This window comes from Grampus griseus (assembly GCF_964374135.1).
Source record: "Grampus griseus genome assembly, chromosome: 7".
NCBI lineage: Eukaryota > Metazoa > Chordata > Mammalia > Artiodactyla > Delphinidae > Grampus > Grampus griseus.
The window spans coordinates 32,325,984-32,350,160 of record NC_139001.1 but is presented as its reverse complement, the minus strand read 5'-3'; the positions used below and the strand labels follow the sequence as shown (position 1 = coordinate 32,350,160).

Sequence of the window (24,177 nt, the reverse complement as noted above, 5' to 3'; positions counted from 1 at the left end):
TTTTCATATTTAGAGGATTTGTAGGAGGGCCCTAGGAGGTTTGGGAAATTTTGGACTAAATCTCTTGGATAGCCCCCAAACTGATCCAGTCTCCTTGGGATCATCTAAATCTAATCCATAGTATAGGTTGACTCAGAACCACAAGAGACAGCTCTACAATGGCCAGCCATGTGCACAGAGACACCCCAGAGACTCCTTCTAGCCTGAACTCCAATCCAGCAATCCTAGAGAGATACCGTTATCAGACCTCTTCACTTACTTTTACCTCACTTCATATGCACTTGTCTGTCAGTCTCTCTTTTGCACGTCAGGGGCCAGGAGAAGAAGACTAGGATTTTGGACACCCAAAGTTTAGGAGGAAGGAATTCTCATCCTCAATTCTGGAAATATGAATTTATTAAGCAGTGGAATAAGGGGGTAGTCACTGGTACCTTCTGGTAACTATGACTTGAATTTGAGAACTCAACATGGCTGCCTGAGATTTTGAGATGCTTGCTAAAGAGCTATGTTTGTGTTTTATATTTTAGTTCCTCTGTGGTATAGTAAAAAATAATAATAATAATTTTTTTTTTGCAATTTAAGAACCCCTGAAGATAATTAATTGAGATTAGAAGTATGATCTACTAATGTGCTAGCTTTGAATTTACTTTAGTCTTAATAGACTTTGTAAAACTATGTTACATTTAAGAGATTCCACGGATATGTTCTAATCCAATAGCCTTATAAAAGGGGGAAATGAAAGCTGAGAGAACTTATTTTATATGAGAATTTGCCCAGGCTAGCACAATTTTTTTTTCCCCCAAACTTGTTCAGAATGTGATTTCCTTTTGGTTTCATATTATTCTCTAAAGGATGAATTTAAAACCAAGGAAAGGCCCCCTAAGCAAAAAAGAACTGCCTAAGTTACTATACTATGCTATTGATAACTGGAAGAAATAGGATAATAGTCTCCTAAAAACAAACACTTGAAAAGAGATGTCCCATCTATGATGGGACATGCTATGACGTTTATAAAGGTTTGGGGGCTTATTTTTATTGTAAGAGGCACAATCAGGGCCAACTACATAATTTGTATGCCCAGTGCAAAATGAAAATATGGGGTCTTAGCTGGGGATGAAGTCAGTCTCCCCCCTTCCCACCGTTGGGTCTGCTCTTTTAACCTATGGTTGATGAGAGACCCCCCTCCCCACCCCACCCCCAAGGGATTGAAGTTTCCATGCTGGGACAATGTTGTTTACCTGGATCAGGGGTAGGCAGAGGAGCCCCGCCCAGTTACCTGGTGAACATGCTGTGGTGTGGCCAGCCCAAAGCAGAGATGACTTCTTCCTTGCCCTGCCTCAAGATGCTGCAGAGCAAACTGCTGGCTGGACTCCAGCCCTCCCCACACCTGCTCCCAGGCCCCCCCTGGAGGGTGACGTGGCAGAAAGTGGGCCTCCTTCATCAACTCTCCTCCTAATGCAATCTTACTGCTGCTCTGGGTGGAAGGCAGCAGTGGTAATGGGCAGGGATGGTTAGAGGGAGGCCAGGCAGGGTGCAGGGCACCGGGGAGCAGGAAGCTGGTAACTGAGAACATGTCTAGGGAGGCAGGGAAGTAAACTCTAAGCCCCGGGCGTATACTCCAGGGTCCCATTGGACTTCACTTACAAAATACAAATTCACAAATAAAATTTGAGAATTTCACTGCAGTGCCTTCAAAGTGTTATACCCCAACATAGGGTCCTTCTGAGGTGTGGGCTTCTGTGGGACTGCACTGGTTGCAGCCCATGAAGCTAGCCCTGGACACATCTGACCTTACACAGCATGGTGCTGTGACTCAGTGGTTTTTGAGGGCTGTACCTCCTGGTTGTATGCTAGTTGTCCTGGCAAATATCCATAAATGTCTTTTTCATGATTTATCATCAAGCGATTTAAAACTCTCTAGGATGTCTTAAAATTATTTACAAAATAGGCAACAAATAGATGCCAAACTTAAAAGCAATTTCATAATACAGATTATTAAAGTTGCAAAAGTGATACAGTACACTATAAGTCTCTTATCTGAAGCCCCATTTCACTGATGGAGCTCTTACTTTCCTGTATTTTAATAATTGCCAAACATTTTCTGCTGGAAGGTAAAATGGGATTTTTCCCTGAAATATCATTATAAAACCCTATGAAATATTTCAGTGATATGAGTCATTCACTTATTCATATGGTTGGACATCTAGATAATAGAAATCTGTGAGAAATATATTATTAATTCCTGTGGAGGAGGAAGGAAGAAATCCTACTGATGTATTTTAAGTGTAGTTAAATTCAGTATTCCTTGCCATTTTAAAATACCAAAGTTATTCTCTTCTGCTCCTTTCTTTCCAAGAGGCTACATAAAATTACTTTGACAAGGAAAATCATGAGTCACTTTTTTTGCTGTTAACCTCTTCTACATTCCATTTCATGAACATAGCAATCGGTGGTCAATGATATTCTTAGCAACCTTGTACTATACAAGTGAGACTTACTACCATATACCATGATGTTTAGTTAGCAATTTTGTCAAAGTATAACCTCTTTGTTTGCAATATTACTGAAACTGATAAGGAACAGATTGTTATAAAAAAAAAGTTAGCAGCTTTGAAAATCATACATGCTGCAGTGAATATTCAGCATACAGGTTCTAATGGTATTAAAGCATAATCAGAAAAACTGGCATATTTCAAACTCTTAGCAGTTCATGTTATTAAGTGAAGGTCAGTATCGCTGTCAGTAATAAAAACCTAGTTAGTACGTTTTGAGGCTTGATGCTCTATAAAACCTTTAACATAATTTAAGACAAAGTGTGAACAAAAGTAGCTAATTTTAGAAATCCAATTTTTGTGAACTGATTGGTGATCTCTCTGCTGTGGGAAAGGATGATCTGTTTTATGCTTTAGCTCTGAAATTCACTGTTTTTGTGGGGGAGGGATATGTAAAACCAATTTTAGTAGAAACTTAAAGAACTGAGGACTTTTTATTCTTCAAAACCATATGCCTTTCAAGATAAATTATCTACCCCATTGGTTATGTCTATACACAGAGATATGTTGTCATGAAGAATTTCAGGTTTATATTGTCCACTCTCATGGTTTGATGGAAAAACTTTTTTCCTCTTTTCACTTTTCACGGGAAAGGGAGCTCTTTTGTTGTCTCTTACAGGAAACTATTATCGATTCTAAATATTTAAATACAATCCTTCCAGGTTGTATCTTGGGTATATGTTATTTTCTCTCAAGAGTAATTTCTTCTTGAAAAATGCTTTTTATTGGGTATTGGTTAGTATGAGGGGATTATTGCTGATTTTGTTAGATGTGCAACAATATTGTGGTTATGTGGCAAAATATCCTTGTTTTTTAGAGATATATAATAAAGTATTTAGGGGTTAAATGTCATGATTATTGTAATTTTCTTTAAAATTCTGTATCATAAGAATAATATAAGGTAAAATAGAAGCCATTGTTGCATCTAATCAGTGGATGTTTGTGTATTCATTACACCATTCTCCGTACTGTATGTTTGTAATTTCCATAATAAAGAGACAAAAAAATGACTTACAATAAAAATGAAAAAAATATGTATGAGACTTGTGGACTCCTGACTTCCTGAAAATGGGAGGGGATTTTTTTTCTTACAGGCTAATTTTGGAGGATTCTTTGTATTCTTTCCAGTCATTTTTAACTTATTTCTTAAAATGTGTATTCATATAGCTATAAAGCATGGAATGCTCTATTGCACAGTAAAGCTTCTTTTTTAGTAGTTTGGTACATTTTTAACCATTAAATAAGTATCCCTAAAATTGAGACCAAGGTTTATATCACTAAAACTGAAACCAAAGTTTCAGATGATAAAGTGTGCCTAAAAATATAAGGCTTAGATCCCAGTCATTTATCTTCTGATCACATACAGAAAATTTGTTTCAAAAATTTAATATATACACATTATATGCACTTGGTATTAAAATTTCCTGGTAGTCTTAAATTTGATTAAAACCCCAAAATGTGTATAAATGTGTATGAAAATATTAATCACTGATAATTATTTTTCTTGTTTGGGGTAAGAAGAACTAAGTTAACCATGTCATTGCTTGAGTAAAACACTCTGCTTTGCATTTCTCCTGATTACTACTGTGTAATATCTCAAACAGGGAACTTAACTACTTAAAAAGGAATTCTTTTAAATTTCATTGAAATATATATTCATTCGTTGAACTGTGTATGTACATACATATCCAACTTGGTATTGCCTGATAAAATCATATAGCAGCCAGAAAACTAGTTTTGAGATCCTCAAGGTAAAGAAAGAAAACAGTCCCAAGTATCTTCATGAAGAAGGATGACATTCTTATAGTTTCTTATTTAATAGTTTCCAAGCATTTAATGTAAAACCAGGAAAAGGGATAAATATTACAGAAAGTGCCGTGTGGAAATGAAACACATGGTATTCTTTAGGTGCCATAGATATTATTCTCTAATAAATTTTTTAAATGTATGAGAAAATACAGTAGTATTAACTACTAATTAATACTCAATGTTAAGGATTTTAAACCTGATAGGTTGATGTCATTTAAAAGAGAGACTGAAAATTTGGAGGCAAAGAGTTAATGATGAAAATAATGGGGGTTTTTTTTGTATTCTTTTTGGTGATAGCTCTTCTGACATGTGTGAGGTGATGTCTCGTTTCCCTGATGATTAGTGATGTTGAGCATCTTTTTTTCCTTTTTTTAATGTTTATTTATTTATTTTGGCTGTGCCAAGTCTTAGCACACAGGATCTTTAGTTGCAGCATGCGGACTTCTTAGTTGTGTCATGTGGTCTTATTGTGGTATGCACGTGGGATCTAGTTCCCCGACCAGGGATGGAACCCAGGCCCCCTGCATTGGGAGCATGGAGTCTTACCCACTGGACCACCAGGGAAGTCCCTGAAAACAATGTTTATGATGAATTATCATGTCAGTGTGTACAGGAAGAGTCTGGGCAGAAAGTCTGAAGTGAATCGGTATGTCTTCTAGGTATCATAAGATAAGCAATGTAAACAATTCAGTTAAGCAACATTTATTTCTTTAGAGCCCATAATATTAGGCAATATATTATATGCTTTACCTTAATTTCCTCATTTAAGTATAGAGTTGCTAGGATGAGATACATCAGGGGAATTCCACAGTATCTGTATTTCAGCCGAAGAATTTGACACTTTCTCACCAGTCATGTGACTATGATGATGAAATACTGGATAAATGTGAATCCTTTAAGGTACAATCACAAGTGGCCCAGTTTAAGGCATACTGAGAATGGCTCTGACCAACTAAGTGAGTCTTCCAGGGCCAAGCCGTTAGGCCCTCTTCTTGGCCTTGAATTCTTCAACATTCTTATTGAAAGCTATAATGAACCCCAAAGTCTTGCTTATCAAATCAGTAGATGATGTGAAGGAAGATAATTTATTTCAGGAGATGGTAATGAGGGTTTAAATTTGGGAAAAAGCCAAGGCATAATTTGGAAATAAATATAAGGACCTGCAATTAGATTAAAAAAAACATCAACTGCACTTGGCATGACTGGGTTAATATGTAAAAAATCTGTGACTTTTTAATGCTTACTTTGAATCAAACTGATGATAAAATTGCTTTAAAAATGTCATCTTGGGATGCATTAATAAAAGTATTCTCTCTGATTTGGGGAGATAATAGCCTCACCGGACTCTTATAAACTAATCCATGCTCATTTTAGAGGAATTAAGATGCGCAAAACCAAAAAACCCTACAATCCTTCCACTCAGATAATATATATGCACACACGATGCATGTACTTTGTATAGATTTTGTAGTTGTCTTCTTTTTTGCTGAAATGTTCTTGGTGGCAGCAGAAGTGTGTATCTATGTCCTTCAATTCTTAGATTCTGCCAAATATTAAAAGGTCTTCTCTCGGCAAAGAGTCCCACTTAGACCTTCAGAGCCAGAAGGACAGTTTCATTGGCACCACCTGGGACCTTGTTAGAACTATTAAGTGGGGCAGACCAACTGAATCAGAAAGTGTGGGGCTGGGGCCTAGCGATCCTGCGGTTCAACAAGCCCTGCAGGTGATTCCAATCCACTCAGAAGTTTAAGAACTGACCTGAGTTTAACCCTTTGATTTTTCAGATAAGGAAGCTAAGATCCAAAGAAGTCACGTATTAATTTGAGAAAGTGCATACTAGAATCTTCACGCAGTGATACCTAGGATGAAGAATCATCCCTCTGGGGAGAACTGTTTATTGGGCTAATTGCTAAGCAGTATTTGAAAGAATGCTAGGTGGAAACAAGTAATGGGGGAGGAGTCTGTTTAGCATTTAACTTACCCTGGTGGACTTAACACAGTTCCAACAGTAGCCTTTGATTCATTGAACTTTAGTCCCAAAGAAAAGTTTGCTTGATCTAATATGTTAATCCCTGAAGCATGTTTATGGGCCATTTAAGTAACTACTCCATTCCATCACTAAAGCTAATGAATCTCAAGTGTGACCTTGCAGCTTTCATTTTAAAGAGCTCTTCACACTTAAGTTTGAGAACCACTAATACAGAAGATGTTTAAAGTGGTTAAGAACAAAACTAGCTGGACTGGAACAACATTTTCAGTATCCTTTAATTTGGGTTCCACAGAGAAAACACAATTTGCTAATGTGCATATAATAAAGCTAATATAACATCATCAGAGATTGCTCCAGAAATGTGTAATGGTAAGGCATTAAAGTGATTTTTTGAGAAAGTATAATATAGTTTCCTCATAATCTGGGAAGAAAAAAATGGGGAGGGGAATCACTGTAGGAGGGCCAAGAGATCACAAATACAAGAGTTGAAATAATGAATCTTGCTCTAAACTGCAAATGTAGTCAACCTTGACTTTCCACAGTACAAATAAAGGTCATGGACTTTATAATATCTCAGCAGTTGTCACGAATTTTAGTTTTCTAAGATTGCATTGTGTGTAGTAGTCAGATTTAGGAAAAAAAGATATAGTATCTAAGGAATAACAGAATAATAACTGCAAGATCAAAATGACCTACCTTGAATTTTTGTGTCATTTATCGTTTCCCGAGGTGCTTTAAACTTTTATTTTATCCATGTAACAGCCCTGTGAGGAATGAAAGTACCAGCAAAACCGTTTTCGAAACTTTAAACACGGAACAGACGAAGAAAAAAGTGAAGTTGACAGACTCAGAGAAATGACAGAAAAGGTGGTCACTGAGGAAGCATAGCAAAGAGAGAGGGGCAAGCGCAAAAAGCTGAAGTCCGGAGGATGGTCAAAGGAGAACAGAACAGAGGCTAACCTGGCCGGGGGAAACGGTGTCAATGGGCAAACAGGTGCAAAAAAGGCCAAGGACAGGAAATTTGGGATTAGGAAATTGAAATTTATCTGTACCAGAGAGAATGGATGAGGTCAAAGATGAAGAGAAAAATGAAAAGTGGGGCGGCACTTAAAGCTGCATGGAAGTTTAGTGGGCTGATGTTATCCCTCAGGCCCATGACCATGGGGTTGGGCCCCAGGTTGAGGATAACACCGAGGGGAGTCGCTGAAGACGCGGGCCAAAAGACGGCGGAGCCGGGTGGGCGTTCACGCCGGACTAACAAAGACAGCCCGGGGCGCTTCTCCAGCCACGCAACCTGCGGGGGCCGAAGGGTTAACCGCGCGCGCTACTCCCGCGCGCATCCCGGCCCCCACTCCCGCGGTCGCTAGGAGACGCCGGAAGTGGGGGAGGGGCGGGCGGCGCGACCAAGGGTGGGAATCTTTTTCGGGCTCCCGGAGGCGGAGGGAGGCGAGCGCGCGTGCGCGCGCCGTGCCGGCCGTCGCCGCGGTGACCGTCCTCTGAGTCCGTCGGCTCGCGCCCCGCCCCCGTTCCTGCTGCCCCCTCCCCTGTCGCTGGCGGGGAGTGTTTCTCGCTCCTCCCGGTTGCTGCCGCCGTCGCCGCCGCTCCTCCTCTCCCAGTCTTGGGTTTCCCTGGCGCTACTGCCGCCACTGCCTCTGCGGTCTGTATGAGGAGGAGGAGGATGTGAAGATGGCGGAGCTGCAGATGCTGCTGGAGGAGGAAATCCCGGGGGGCCGCCGGGCCCTCTTCGACAGTTACACGAATCTGGAACGGGTGGCCGATTACTGCGAGAACAACTACATCCAGGTGCGACTCATCTCCCGGCCTGGGCGCGTCGGGCCTCGGGGTGGTGAGGGCGCGTGGGGGACCCCCGGCCGGGGGCCGCGCGCCTGGGGGCGTAGGGCGCGTGGGGTCGAGGCCGCGGCGGGGATACAGTCCAGCTGACCCCTATGTAGCGGGGGGAGGAGCATGGTGGGAGCTGGGGTTGGGGAATGGGTGAGAATTCTCCGGTTGGAGGAAATTGTAGCTTTAAAACATTTAAAAAAGCCATGAATCAGCCCTTGGTGCGGGTGTGGTGTGTGCGTGTGTGTGTGTGTGGTGTGTGGTGTGGTGTGTGTGGGTGTGTGGTGTGGTGTGTGTGTGTGTGGTGTGGTGTGTGGTGTGTGTGTGTGTGTGTGTGTGTGTGTGTGTGTGTGTGGTGTCCCCCGCCTCCTCGCTTCTTCCCTCGGCCGCCTCCGCACTCGGTGCCAGTCAATTTTCGGGATGGCGGAGGAGGCGGAGAGTGGCATTTTCTATTTGACAGAATCTTGCTCCCCCATATGGCAAGGGTGTGGGGGGATTGATGGGTCACCCCCATCTCCCAAGCTCTGGAGGATTTTTAAGGGGTTATATTGCTGCAGAGTAAACTGTCTCAGCTTTCTATTCATTTGAATGCATCAAAAGATCGGTTTTTGGTTTTTTGCTTGTTTTTAGGTTCTAACTGGGGATACAGTAAAAGAGTAAGCTGTCCCTTGTTGGAAGTTAATGCCATTTTTCTCCCTATAGAGAGTGAGAAGCTGCATGATAATGAAATCTTCCGTCCCGCCACCTCCCTTCAATCCCATTAGGATAGGTAATTTGTCTTTGGGGAAAAAATTGGGGATTATTTTTCAGAGAGAATTAGGAAATGATCCTCATGGTTTAGTTTTTCCTGTGATGATTGGTTTGGCACAGTGGTAGCGCTGTATGTATGTGTATGGAGGTGGGGGATATTGGGTGAGATGAAATCCAGCTGCTCCTGGAAGAAGCAAAAGACTGTGGATTAAAAAAAATTCCTCTTTAAAAATTATATGAAAGGATAGTTTAAAATGCACGGTTTGCAAAGTTAGTATCTTTTGTTTTCTTTATAGCTTATTCTGAATCACAGGTTCTACCTCCATTTTTTCCCTTCCCATTTAAATTCTCTTGGGATGAAGGTGGAAATGGAAGAAATAAGTTAAATTGTTCCTTTACTATGGTCTTTTTTTCCTGTTCCCACCTCCATCTCTCCAGGCATCCTTCTTAACATCGGCTGTATTGGGAAGCATTCTCAAGTCTTGGTTTAAACCAAAAAAAATAGGTGTTAAAATTTACAGGTTCATAAATTTTGTAAGGACCACATGGTTGATCAAGGATAGTATTGTGAGATTTTGCTTGATTAGACATATCTTGAACTCTGTATTTTCTTGTAGGGAATATTTGTATTGGAGAATAAATCAGACATAACCCAAGGCTTTTCCCTCCAAAGAGGCAGTTGAAAGTATGGCTAGTAGGAAAAGAAAGAATGTGACTTGGGTCAAAGATTCATACAAAAAGTACAATTGTCCATATTCATCAGGTGCTTTGCTGATACTGAGTGTGGTAGGAGAGATTGAAAGGTTAAAATGCTCAGTTTTTCACTAAATACATTTGAAAGTCTATAGCCTGGCAGTGTGTCGTGTTGATGATTCGTACCTAGTGTCCACAGAATCTCATAGTGTAGTTAGTAGGAGAGGCTGATCTGTGAGCAAATGAATACCATGTAGTGTGTCAGTTTATACTCTTAATGGGCTGCAGGTGGGAAGAAGGAAGAAGCTATGCTGTCCTCACTCTGGGAATTCACAGTCTCTAGGAGAGGCAAATTAAAAGGACTGAAGTTGTTATTACAATCCCTTGTGCAACATATTATGAGAAAGAGTTACAAGTCAGAAGAGAAATTGAGGGTGGAAAACTGATTGGGTTGTGGTTATCACCACTAAATTAAAAAAAAAAAGAAACAGATTTCTCTCTCTTTGGAAGATAATTTTTATCGTAATTTGAAGGTATAGTTCCTCTTATATTACAGTTGTTACATAAAGGTAAAAGTACCTGAATTAATAAAGCTGAGAGAGTAAAGGGATCAACAACTGTCATCTTTTTATATATTTTATACATTTATTCCAGTTCAAGAGAGAAGAATGTTACTGCCATCATTTGTCTTAGCAATGGGACTCAGAATTTAATGGGATGGTATTTTAAAATTCAAAGTATAAATACTGGTTAATAGAAATGTACTTGGGTTTTAAAATATCTTATTTCTTCAACTTAGCATCTAAAATAAACTTTACACTTTTACCTCTTAGATTATCATCTGTGTTAAGATCCAGTGGGGATATTGTTGGGGATCTCTCCCCAGATGACAACTCTTACATGATTTGTTTGTGGTAAAGTTGATAAATAGAAGATGGTGATAGTGGATTTGTGCTGACCCAGCTGCTCATTTGCCTGGCTCTTCTTGGTGACCAGCAAACTGACCAGCAGGAGTTTCGATGCTACCTGTGACCCTGCTATAGATGAAAGTCATTTGGTGGGATCGGTGATCAAATGGTCAATCTAGCCTTATTATAGCATCCTGTCCTAACCATTAGCTCAAGTTAACTCACCCAACACTCATTTTATTTTGTGGAAATATAATTTTTGCCTGTAAAGCAGAAAAAAGGCAAATCTACTGATCATAAGTAACAAATGATAAGGTTCTTTGCTCAGTGTCCTTAAATAGCTGGTTTTATGCATTGGAGTATAAAAAAATAAGGTAAATAAGAATATTCTAAATGTGGATTATATTTAGTGTGAAGATTGAGGAAAGGAAGGAAAATGGTGTGCTGTCCTTCTGAAAACAAACATACTGTGTTTAAATTATTTCTATCATGAAAATGTCCTTCAGAAATGTTATCTATTGGCATTAGGAGTGATCAGATATTACCTGTATTAACACACACACACAATCTACAGGTACAGCAGAGTTGTAAGTAGTAGTTTTCCAGGTTAATAATGCAGTTAACATTAGAAATTTAAAAATCACCTTTAGTAAAAAGTTAGACGATTCTGTTTTATTTCAACCTCTAGAAAAAGTGATAGTCAAAATATTTTTTCTAAAATGTGATGATAAAAAGTGATAACTACAGTTTCCCGTTTCCCCGATTGATTTTCTTTCCTGTAAAAAGGATTAAAGTTATTGTTAAGGACTTTTTGGAGATAAATGTAAGACCTGTGTTTTTTTTTTTCTTCATTTATAAATATAAACATTGATTCCTAATCTAGGAAATGTCCAGAAACTTTAAAACATTTTTGATTAACTTGGAATCTACATATTTACATACGGAGAATTTTATAATAACATGGGTTGCTTTAATGCTTTGGTGGATGAAGTAAGATTATATTTGTTACTTTCCTAAAGTAAGTCTGAAAAGCCAACTTATTCATATTTATATTTTTCCTTTTCTTAGATAAAAGAAAGTTATTCCTTTTTGTGAGTGTTAATTCACATAGATACATAGTAAAATCCCGTTGTCCACTGTTTGGATTAAGAACAAAGTCATCCAGTAAAATGGCTTTGCTCAGAAGAACAGAAATTAAGAATTTACCTTAATGTTTTGATAAATGCTGGAGGGGGTGTAGAGAAGAGGGAACCCTCTTGCACTGCTGGTAGGAATGTAAATTGATACAGCCACTATGGAGAACAGTATGGAGGGTCCTTAAAAAACTAAAAATAGAACTAGCATACGACCCAGCAGTCCCACTACTAGGCATATACCCTGAGAAAACCATAATTCAAAAAGAGTCATGTACCACAATGTTGACTGCAGCACTATTTACAATAGCCAGGACATGGAAGCAACCTAAGTGTCCGTCGACAGATGAATGGATAAAGAAGGTGTGGCACATATATGCAATGGAATATTACTCAGCCATAAAAAAATGAAATTGAGTTATTTGTAGTGAGGTGGATGGACCTAGAGTCTGTCATACAGAGTGAAGTAAATCAGAGAAAAACAAATACCGAATGCTAACACATAATATATGGAATCTAAAAAAAAAAAAAAAGGTTCTGAAGAACCTAGGGGCAGGACAGGAATAAAGACGCAGACGTAGAGAATGGACTTGAGGACATGGGGAGGGGGAAGGGTAAGCTGTGACAAAGTGAGAGAGTGGCATGGACATATATACACTACCAAATGTAAAATAGCTAGCTAGTGGGAAGCAGCTGCATAGCACGGGGAGATCACCTCGGTTCTTTGACTATCTAGAGGGGTGGGATAGGGATGGTGGGAGGGAGATGCAAGAGGGAGGGGATATGGGGGTATATGTATACGTATAGCTGATTCACTTTGTTATACGGCAGAAACTAACACAACATTGTAAAGCAATTATACTCCAATAAAGATGTTAAAAAAATAAGAATTTACCTTAATGTTTTCTCTGAAATCTTTCTTTTGAATAATGGGAAAGATGTCATTAATAGCTTTCCTTTTTTCTCATTATCAGCAAGGATACTCTCAGAATTCATTAAAAATTGCAGGAAGGGTTTATAAGGGCATAACAGAATCATGGCTTACTAGTCAGTTTCATTAAAAAGTGTTACTAAAATGATATAAAGATTGCACATTCCTAATAAAAACCATTAAAATGCATGCTTATTGTTGAAAAATTATTAGAAAATACAAATATTAAGCAACAAACTTAAAATTGCCTAATCATTTTGAATATACATCTGGTATTTATACTTTTAAATCTTTTTGACATGTACATCTACGTATCATATATTTTAAAAATATTATGTTCATGTTCTATATTACTTTTATACCTTGCTTTAAAAAGAGACTTTTAGTGGTGGTAATCTTTGCTTTTTATGATGGTCATAGAGTATACAGAAAGGAGGTTTGTATTTATGTGTTTAACTTCTGTTTGTTCTCGCAAATAGAATAATGTTAAAAGTACCTAGAATGAAGAAGGAGAAAGTAGAAATTTGAGGACTGATGTTTGAATCCTTCCCTGTAACTTTTGTCTTTTACCTCCACAGAGAGGAGTGAACCATGCAAGTGAACATCAGGCTGAATTAGGGAGATTGAATTTCCGTAGATGGAGGTGATTTAACACATCAGAAGTTTTTTTAATTTTATTTTTTTTAATACAGCAGGTTCTTATTAGTTATCTGTTTTATACATATTAGTGTATAAATGTCAATCCCAATCTCCCAGTTCATCCCACCCCCACCCCCCCAACTTTCCCCCCTGGGGTCCATATGTTTGTTCTCTACATCTGTGTCTCCATTTTTGCCTTGCAAACCGGTTCATTTGTACCATTTTTCTAGATTCCACATATATGCATTAATATATGATATTTATTTTTCCCTTTCTGACTTGACTTGACTTTGTATGACAGTCTCTAGGTCCATGCACATCTCTACAAATGACCCAATTTCATTCCTTTTTATGGCTGAGTAATATTCCATTGTATATATGTACCACATCTTCTTTATCCATTCGTCTGTTAATGGGCATTTAGGTTGCTTCCATGACCTGGCTATCGTAAATAGTGCTACAATGAACATTGGGGTGCATGTGTCTTTTTGAATTATGGTTTTCTCTGGGTATATACCCAGTAGTGGGATTGCTGGGTCGTATGGTAGTTCCATTTTTAGTTTTTTAAGGACCTTCCATACTGTTCTCCATAGTGGCTCTATCAATTTACATTCCCACCAACAGTGCAAGAGGATTCCCTTTTCTCCACACCCTCTCCAGCATTTGTTGTTCGTAGATTTCGTGATGATGGCCATTCTGACTGGTGTGAGGTGATACCTCTTTGTAGTTTTTTTTGTTTTGTTTTGTTTTTGTGGTACGTGGGCCTCTCACTGCTGTGGCCTCTCCCGTTGCGGAGCACAGCCTCCGGACGTGCAGGCTCAGCGGCCATGACCCATGGGCCCAGCCGCTCCGCGGCACGTGGGATCCTCCCGGACTGGGGCACGAACCCGCGTCCTCTGCATCGGCAGGCAGACTCCCAACCACTGCGCCACCAGGGAAGCCCCTCTTTGTAGTTTTGATTTACATTTCTCTAATAATTAGTGATGTTGAGCATCTTTTCATGTGCCTCTTGGCCACCTGTATGTCTTCTTTGGAGAACTGTCTGTTTAGGTCTTCTGCCCATATTTTGGTTGGGTTGTTTGTTTTTTTAATATTGAGCTGCATGAGCTGTTTATAATTTTTGGAGATTAATCCTTTGTCCATTGATTTGTTTGCAAATATTTTCCCCCAATCTGAGGGTTGTCTTTTTGTCTTCTTTATGGTTTCCTTTGCTGTACAAAAGCTTTTAAGTTTCATCAGGTGCCATTTGTTTATTTTTGTTTTTATTTCCATTACTCTAGGAGGTGGGTCAAAAAGGATCTTGCTGTGATTTATGTCAAAGAGTCTTCTTCCTATATTTTCCTCTAAGAGTTTTATAGTGTCCGGTCTTACATTTAGATCTTTAATCCATTTTGAGTTTATTTTTGTTTATGGTGTTAGGGAGTGTTGTAATTTCATTCTCTTACACGTAGCTGTCCAGTTTTCCCAGTACCACTTATTGAAGAGACTGTCTTTTCTCCATTGTGTATCCTTGCCTCCTTTGTCATAGATCAGTTGACCATAGGTGTGTGGGTTTATCTCTGGGCTTTCTCTCCTGTTCTGTTGATCTATATTTCTGTTTTTATGCCACTACCATATTGTCTTGATTACTGTAGCTTTATAGTATAGTCTGAAGTCAGGGAGTCTGATTCCTCCAGCTCCGTTTCTTTCCCTCAAGATTGCTTTGGCTATCCAGGGTCTTTTGTGTCTCCATACCAATTTTAAGATTTCTTGTTCTAGTTCTGTAAAAAATGTCACTGGCAATTTGATAGGGATTTCACTGAATCTGTAGATTGCTTGGGGTAGTATAGTCATTTTCACAGTATTGATTCTTAAAATCCAAGAACATGGTATATCTCTCCATCTGTTTGTGTCATCTTTGATCTCTTTCATCAGTGTCTTATAGTTTTCTGCATACAGGTCCTTTGTCTCCTTAAGTAGGTTTGTTCCTAGGTATTCTATTCTTTTTGTTGCAGTGGTGAATGGGATTGTTTCCTTAATTTCTCTTCTGATCTTTTGTTGTTAGTGTATAGGAATGCAAGAGATTTCTGTGCGTTAATATTGTATCCTGCAACTTTACCAGATTCATTGATTAGCTCTAGTAGTTTTCTGGTGGCATCTTTAGGATTCTCTATGTATAGTATCATGTCATCTGCAAACAGTGACAGTTTTACTTCTTCTTTTCCAATTTGGATTCCTTTTATTTATTTTTCTTCTCTGATTGCCATGGCTAGGACTTCCAAAACTGTGTTGAATAATAGTGGTGAGAGTGGACATCCTTGTCTTGTTCCTGATCTTAAAGGAAATGCTTTCACTTTTTCACCATTGAGAATGATGTTTGCTGTGGGTTTGTTGTATATGGCCTTTATTATGTTGAGGTAGTTTCCCTCTATGCCCACTTTCTGGAGAGTTTTTTTCATAAATGGCTGTTGAATTTTGTCAAAAGCCTTATCTGCATCTATTGAGATGATCATATGGTTTTTCTTCTTCAGTTTGTTAATATGGTGTATCACATTCATTGATTTGCATCTATTGAAGAATCCTTGCATCCCTGGGATAAATCCCACTTGATCATGGTGTCTGATCCTTTTAATATGTTGGTGGATTCTGTTTGCTAGTATTTTCTTGAGGATTTTTGTATCTATATTCATCAGTGATATTGGTATGTAATTTTGTTTTTTTGTAGTATCTTTGTCTGGTTTTGGTATCAAGGTGATGGTGGCCTTCTACAATGAGTTTGGAAGTGTTCCTTCCTCTGCAGTTTCTTGCAAGAGTTTGAGAAGGATGGGTATTAGCTCTTCTCTAAATGTTTGATAGAATTCACCTGAGAAGCCATCTAGTCCTAGACTTTTGTTTGTTGGGAGATTTTTTTTTTTTTTTTTTTTTGGCATTACGCTGGCCTCTCACTCTTGCGGCCTCTCCCGCTGCATAGCACAGGCTCCGGACGCGCAGGCTCAGCGGCCGTGGTTCATGGGCCCAGCCGCTCCATGGCATGTGCGATCTTCCCAGACCGGGGCACGAACCCGTGTCCCCTGCATCGGCAGGCCGACTCTCAACCACTGCGCCACCAGGGAAGCCCTGTTGGGAGATTTTTAATCACAGTTTCAATTTCATTACTTGTGATTGGTCTGTTTATATTTTCTATTTCTTCCTGGTTTAGTCTTGGAAGGTTATACCTTTCCAAGAATTTGTCCTTTTTTTCTAGGTTGTCCATTTTATTGGCATAGAGTTGCTTGTAGTAGTCTCTTAGGATGCTTTGTATTTCTGTGGTGTCTGTTGTAACTTCTCCTTTTTCATTTCTAATTTTATTGATTTGAGTCCTCTCCCTCTTTTTCTTGATGAGTCTGGCTAATGGTTTATCAATTTTGTTTATCTTCTCAAAGAACCAGCTTCTAGTTTTATTGATCTTTGGTATCGTTTTCTTTGTTTCTATTTCATTTATGTCTGCTCTGATCTTTATGATATCTTTCCTTCTACTAACTTTGGTTTTTGTTTGTTCTTCTTTCTCTAGTTCCTTTAGGTGTAAGGTTAGATTGTTTCTATGAGATTTTTCTTGTTTCTTGAGGTAGGGTTGTATTGCTAGAAACTTCTCTCTTAGAACTGCTTTTGCAGTATCCCATAGGTTTTTTTGTTTGTTTTTGTTTTTATAAGTTTATTCATTTGTTTTTATTTTTGGCTGTGTTGGGTCTTTGTTGCTGTGTGCAGGCTTTCTCTAGTTCCAGCAAGCGGGGTCTACTCTTCGTTGCAGTGTGTGGGCTTTTCATTGTCGTGGCTTCTCTCGTTGCAGAGCATGGGCTCTAGGCATGCAGGCTTCAGTAGTTGTGGCACGCGGGCTCTAGAGCACAGGCTCAGTAGTTGTGGCGCATGGGCTTAGTTGCTCTGTGGCATGTGGGATATTCCCGGGCCAGGGATCGAACTCATATAGCTCTAAAGCTGGTGGAACCGTTATAACTCATATAGTTCAGTATTTCCCAAACCAGAATTGTGTAATATGTAAAAATATTTGTTGTAAAGTAGTTACTGCATAATGTGCCCCTTTTGAACCTACAAAACACAATATCATTTCAAGTGTTCTGGGAAGTCTTGCAGTAAAGAAACCTGTTTAAGTTACCTACATGTAGTGTTTCACAAAATGTATTAGTCCTCGAAACTGTTTTTGGATGCCCAGTAGCTATTAATAAGACCTACAGCACAGTCTGGGAAATGCTCTTGTAGTTAATTTTCTTTTTATAAACTCAGAAGCTTATGCCCATAGAGGTTAAACACTGTTATGAAGTCATCCATCCTTGGGTTATAGCTTTTGGACTTTCATCTGAATTTATATTCAAAAGTTTTAAGCAATTACAGTCCAAATGTTTAGCACTTCTTTGCTAGTCTTAAATTTGTCTGTTCCTGCTCTCTTCCCAGCCCCTACTTCTCAAATGGCTGAAAACAGAAGTCTGTTTCTTGCTAATCGAAGGCTGCTTTGAATTTAGGCACCCTCTATGGCTGTGCTGTCTAGTACAGTAGCCATTTGTGGCCATTTAAATTTTTTGAATTGAGATATATTTCACATACTGTAAAATTCACCTATTTAAAGTGTACAGTTTAGTGGGTTTTTATTGTATTCACAAGATTGTGCAACCGTCACCACTATCTGATTCCAGAACATATTCATCACTCCAGAAAGAAGCCTGTACCCTTTAGCCATCATTTCCCCATCCCCCTCTCCCTCTGCCTCCTGGCAACCATTAATCTTTTTGTCTTTATGAATTTGCCTATTCTAGACACTTCATATAAATGGACTCATATGTGATTTTTTGTGTCTGCGTTCTTTAATATAATGTTTTCAAGGTTCACTATATTGTAATATGTCAGTATATCATTTTGTCTTTTTTTAAAATAAGTTTTATAGAGATATAATTCACATACCATTTAAGTACCCATTTAAAGTGTATAATTCAGGAGTTTTTAGTATCTTCACAGATATATGCAATCATAAGTACAGTTAATTTTTAGAACATTTTCATTACCTCAAAAAGAAACCCCATACCACTGAGTTACCACCTCTTATCCTCCCAGCTGCCTATATCTAGGCAACTACTAATATAGTTTTTTGGGGTTTTTTGTTTGTTCTGGACATTTCATAGAAATGGAATCATATGCTATGTGGCCTTTTATGTCTAGATTTTTTTCACTTAGCGTGTTTTCAAGGTTCATCCACGTTGTATTATGTATCAGTGCTTCATTCCTTTTTATAGCTGAATGGCTGTACTACACTTTTTTTATCCATTCCTCAGTTGATGGATTTTTGAGTTGTTTCCACATTTTGGCTATTATGAATAATGCTACCAGAACATATATTAACATGTAACATTATAAACATTCATGTATACGTTTTTATGTAGGCATATATTTTTTCTTTCTCTTGGGTATATACCTAAGAATGGAATTGTCAGGTCACATGGCAACTATATTTAACTATTTGTGGAACTGTGAGATTGTTGTCCAAGCTGGTTATACCATTTTACATTCCCACTAGCATTGTACAAGAGTTCTAGTTTCTCCACATCCTCATCAATACTTGTTATTGACTGTCTTTTTGCTTACAGCCGTCTTAGTGGGTGTGACGTGGCTTTTTTTTTGTTTTGATACGCATTTTCCTAACAACTAATGATGTTGAGCATCCTTTCATGTGTTTATTGACCATTGGTATATCTTCTTTGGAGAAATGTCTATTCAAATCCTTTGCACATTTAAAAATTGGATTGTTTGTCTTTTCATTTTCTAATTGTAAGAATTCTTCATATATTTTGGATACAGGTCCCTTATCAGATATTTGATTTGCAAATACAGTCACCCACCATCAACGGGTCCCGCATCTGTGGATTCAACGAACTGCAGATCAAATTGGTAGAACCCGAGGATACGGAATCCGAGGATGCAGAACCCATGGATACTGAGGTTATATAAAATGGATATGCCATTTTATATAAAGGACTTGAGCAGTGGTGGATTTTGGTATCTGCAGGGAGTCTGGAACCAGTCCCCCAAAGATACTGAGGGATGACAGTATTGTCTTCCATCTGTGGGTTTTCTTTTCATTTTCTTGATGGTGTCCTTTGATGCACAAGTTTTTAATTTTAATGAAGTCCAACATATATATTTTTTCTTTTTCTCTGTGCTTTTGGTATTATATCTAAGAAACTATCACCTAATCCAAGGTCACAAAGATTTACTCCCATGTTTCCTCCTAGGAGTCATAGTTTTAACTCTTACATTTAGATCTGTGGTCTGTTTTGAGTTAATTTTTGGTATGTTGTGAGGTACAGGGCCCATATGTATTCCTTTGCATGTGCATTTATTCATCTCAGCATTGATTGTTGAAAAGATTTTTCTTTCCCCATTGAATTATCTTGGCACCTTTCTTGAAAATGAATTTCCCATAAAGATATTATTTTGTTTCTGGACTCTCAGTTCTAATCCATTATCCATGTATATCCTTACCCCAGTACCACAGTCTTGATTATTGTAGTTTTGAAATTTTGATGTATGTGTCCTCCAACTTTGTCCTTTTTTAAAATATATATATATATATATATTTATTTATTTATTTTTTGGCTGTGTTGGGTCTTAGTTGTGGCATGCAGGCTCTTTGTTGCAGCACGCGGGCTTCTTTCTAGTTGTGGCACGCGGGCTCTCTAGTTGCGGTGCGCGGGTTCAGTAGTTGCGGTGCGCAGGCTTAGTTCCTCCACCAGGGATTGGACCCGCGTTCCCTGCATTGGAATGCGTATTCTTAACCACTGGACCACAAGGGAAGTCCCCCAACTTTGTGCTTTTTCAAGATTATTTCAGCTACTCTGCATCCCTTGAATTTCCATATGAATTTTTGGATGCCTTGTTAATTTCTGCCAAAAAGGCTGCTGGGATTTTGACTGGGATTGTATTGAATCTGTAGATAAACTTGGGGAGCCATCTTAATTACATTAAGTCTTCTGATCAATGAACATGGGATGGCTTTCCACTTAATTAGTTCTTTAATTTATTTTAATAATGTTTTGTAGTTTTCAGTGTCTAAGTCTTATACTTCTAATTTTAAAATGATTTCTAAGTATTTTATTCTTTTGGATACTATTGTAAATGGAGTTGATTTCTTAATTTAATTTTTGGATTGTTTATTACTATATATACAATTGACTTTGTATATTGACCTTATATGTTACTGAAATTTAAATTAATTGAAATTCAATTGAAATTTTACATTTCTACTACCTACCTTTCAAGTGCTCGATAGCCACATGTGCCTAGTGACTGCCATATTGAATTACACAGATTTGATTATTTCCACGGTTATAATTCTATTCAATGTCTACACCCTCACCCCCCCCCAAAAAAAAGAGTACCCCCTTTACTTTTGATTTCCCTCTGTCTGGAGACTCTTTCAACTTTTATGTTTCTTCTGATTTTTACCTCCACGTGTCCATGTTCATGTTGCTATTTTTAAAGTTTTAGATAATTCTGCTATGAGAAATGGTGACTTCACTTTCCTATACTTTTTCCTATCTTTTCAACATAACTTCTAGCAGTTTGGATTTATTGTATCCATTATATCTATGTAAATATTCACAGCTGAATCATACAGTGGACTGGTGATTTTATTTCCTTTCCTAAGCAAATTTTTTCTTTTCCTTGGGGCTAATAATTACCTCACTTCTTCGAAGGCTTAATTACTTATGTATCTATCTCTGTTTCATCTCTAAACTTTCCTCTGGATGTATAAATCTTATCTCAATATATTAAAGCATATTAGTGATCTATCAGTTGTCAAAAACTGTGAAGGGTCTGAAATTTAACCCTGTTTTCGACCTAACAGGCTAGCTAGCCACAGTTTTATGGTTGCTGTGGCAGAAGACATGAGACTCCTGTGTCAGAGACATAAGACTTTATTACTCACAGCAATAACATTAGCCAGAGTATCATTATTCCTAAAACCCCTGACTTTCAGTGTGAAAATCCTTATTTTCACTTATTATTATTCCTAAATAATATTCCTAAAACTCCTGATCTTATTCCTAAAACCCCTGATCTCAGTGTGACATGAGGAAGGCCAGGTGATATCTGCACATGCAGTGGGTTGCATTATTGGGAGGAACCCTGAATTTAGGGAACCTGAATCTTTTATGTAGGTCAGTAAAAATACCTGCCCCTTGCTCCAGAGGGAGATACTCTTTATCTTCTAAGACTGTTTTCTGTACAAACATACTTGAAAAGATAGTGAAACAAAGACCATCAGTGCGTCTGCTCACCGCAATGTACAAAATGCAGAAGAACCACGGAGAATTGTCTCCCAATATCAGTTTTATTTCCTCTCCCAGGAAGTGTATTTCTTGGAGCCCTTGGCTGTTCTTCTCCAATATGGATTATATGAATTATTAACCCAGCCGTCATCTCAGAAATTTTCTTTGCCATTGGTCTTTGATTTTCCTTTGCCTCTTTGATGTAGATGCTATTTTCTGGATTCCATGCTTCCTCCTTTCTTGCCTTTCTGTTTTGAGGATGTACATCCTCCAGTGCTTCCTGAGAAACGGTACATGGAAAGTTTAAAAAAAAAAAAGTGTGCTGAAAATCTTATTCAACTTTCACTAGATTGATGGTTTGATTGGTAAGGAATTATAGGTTGGAAATAATTTTCTCTCAGATTGTAAAGACATTCTTCTATTTCTACATTTTCTATTAGCTTTTGGTGTTGCTTTTGAGAAGTCAGGTGCCATTTTGCTTCCTGATGTTTTTTTTTTTGTATATGTTTTTTTTTTTCTCTCCCTGTCTGGAGGCTTGTAGGATCATTTATTCCTCATGATGATGTTTTTTGCTATTGGTCTTTTTCCATCAGTTGTACTAAGCATTTGATGAGTACATTTAGTGGAGTCTTATATTCTTTAACTCTGAAAAATTGTGTGATGTTTCTGCTGTGTTTTCTTTTTTTATGTTTTTATTAGTCAGATTTGGACCTCTTGGGTTGAGTTTCTAAAATTGTTTTCCCTTTTTTGTGGTTTTATATTCTTTTAAAATGTCTCTTTACTGTTTTTCACAGTGGCTGCACCAATTTACATTCCTCCTAATAGTGTACAAGGATTCCCTTTTCTCCACATCCTTGCCAACATTTGTTATTTGTGGTCTTTTTTTTTTTTCTTTTTTTTTGGATGATAGCCATTCTGACAGATGTGAGGTGATATCTCATTGTGGTATTGATTTGCATTTCTGTGAATGATTAGTGATGTTGAGCATCTTTTCATGTGTCTGTTGACCATTTGTATATCTTCTTTGGAAAAATGTCTATTCAGGTCTTCCGCCCATTTTTAATTGGGTTTTTTCAATACTGAGTTGTATGAGCTGTTCATATATTTTGGATATTAACTCCTCATCAGTCATGTATTTGCAAATATTTTCTCCCATACTTGAAATGTGTTTAAAAAGGCAACTGAGTAAAGGAGAGCATCTTTAAGTAATAAGGAAAGTGTTTTAAAACTTTTGTCTGTTTTAAAACAAATTTGATGTCAAATTTACCAGACTTATTTTTTTCCTAACCTAAAATAGATACTATTATAAAACTTGTGATCTGTCACTTTTTAGATAAGCATGTATAGTTGAATCTAAAATGACCTACTTCCAAATTCCAGAAAAGAATGATGGTATTTTATAGCTGAAAATGACGTAATAGTCTAGATTTTCCAATGTAACAAGTAGTAACTGATTTCTTGAGAGTATAAGTGAGTTATTTATGACCTGGTAAGATAGTAGCAGAGCTAGAATAAGAACCCAAATGCCCTATCTTTTCTGTTATCCTCATCATTTTCTAGAAACCTCACTTTGGCTGTAGTGATAGGTTTTCCTGAAATAGCCAACCACAATCTCAGCAAATAACTTTATTTTTTGAATCTCGAAAAGATTAGTCAGTGATCTTTTGTTTTATTTCTAAAGTAACCTTCTTTTTCTCTCCACTGATACTTTAGGGGTGGAGGTGAATATCAAGTTTATCTGCCTCAGTTGTTTCCAGTTAGCATATACATAGGTTGTCTAGGTAGGTGACATAACAACTATTTTAAAGATGCCATGTTACTGAGAGCTGAAACCAGTATATATTAAGCTATTAAAAGTAACACTTTTAAGTGTTTTAGGATTCCTTGGCTTCAAGTGACAGAAACTCAATTTGAAAAAACTTTTTTTAACTTTTCCTCTTGGTGTTTAATACGAAAAGCAAAGCAAAAGGTCCATATTTTCCTTTTCAAGCATCAGTGAATATCAGCTTAGAATAATGTTCTTTTCCATAATGATGCTCCTTCAGGCAACAGGGAACCTTGCTAACTTGTCAGTTCCAACAATTGGTGTAAGATCATCTTCTGATCATAAGAAATCCGTGAAGCGTTCTGTTCCTTCTAGCTGAGTTTGGCGTAGACTTCCTTATTACTGAATAAATCTTGTTCAGTTTTTAAGTCTGTGGCATAGGTTTGCAGGGTCAACAAAACACTGTCCCCAAGAAGCTGTCTTCATGATGTTTTGAGTTTAGTGACACTTGTGATTGTCAGGCTGTCCTCTTCCCTTTTTTTTTTTTTTTTTTTTTTTTTTTTGCGGTACGTGGGCCCCTCACTGCTGTGGCCTCTCCCGTTGCGGAGCACAGGCTCCGGATGCGCAGGCTCAGCGGCCATGGCTCACGGGCCCAGCCGCTCTGCGGCATGTGGGATCTTCCCAGACTGGGGCACGAACCCGCATCCCCCTGCATCGGCAGGCAGACTCTCAACCACTGCGCTACCAGGGAAGCCCTGTCCTCTTCCCTTTTATCATCTCTGCATCCATCCTGGTCTTTAAACTCTCTGAACTCCTCAGCAGGCGTGCACCGTACCTTGAGTGTGGTGGTCAGTTCCTCTTCAGTCAGCACCTC

At 38.2% G+C, this 24,177-nt stretch overlaps 1 protein-coding gene across 4 annotated transcripts in view; it reads left to right on the top strand.

Annotated features, from left to right (window-relative positions):
- Positions 1 to 7,915: 7,915 nt before the first annotated feature.
- The window catches only part of ABI2 (abl interactor 2), a gene marked incomplete at its 3' end in the record, with an annotated part of 102,438 nt that continues 86,176 nt past the window's right edge, over positions 7,916 to 24,177 (top strand). For all 4 annotated transcript variants that reach the window (XM_082657663.1, XM_082657666.1, XM_082657665.1 and 1 more), the window contains exon 1: positions 7,916 to 8,154. In XM_082657663.1, coding sequence (XP_082513789.1) covers positions 8,038 to 8,154 — 117 coding nt within the window. In that variant the 5' untranslated portion in view covers positions 7,916 to 8,037. The remainder of the gene's footprint in view (positions 8,155 to 24,177) is intronic.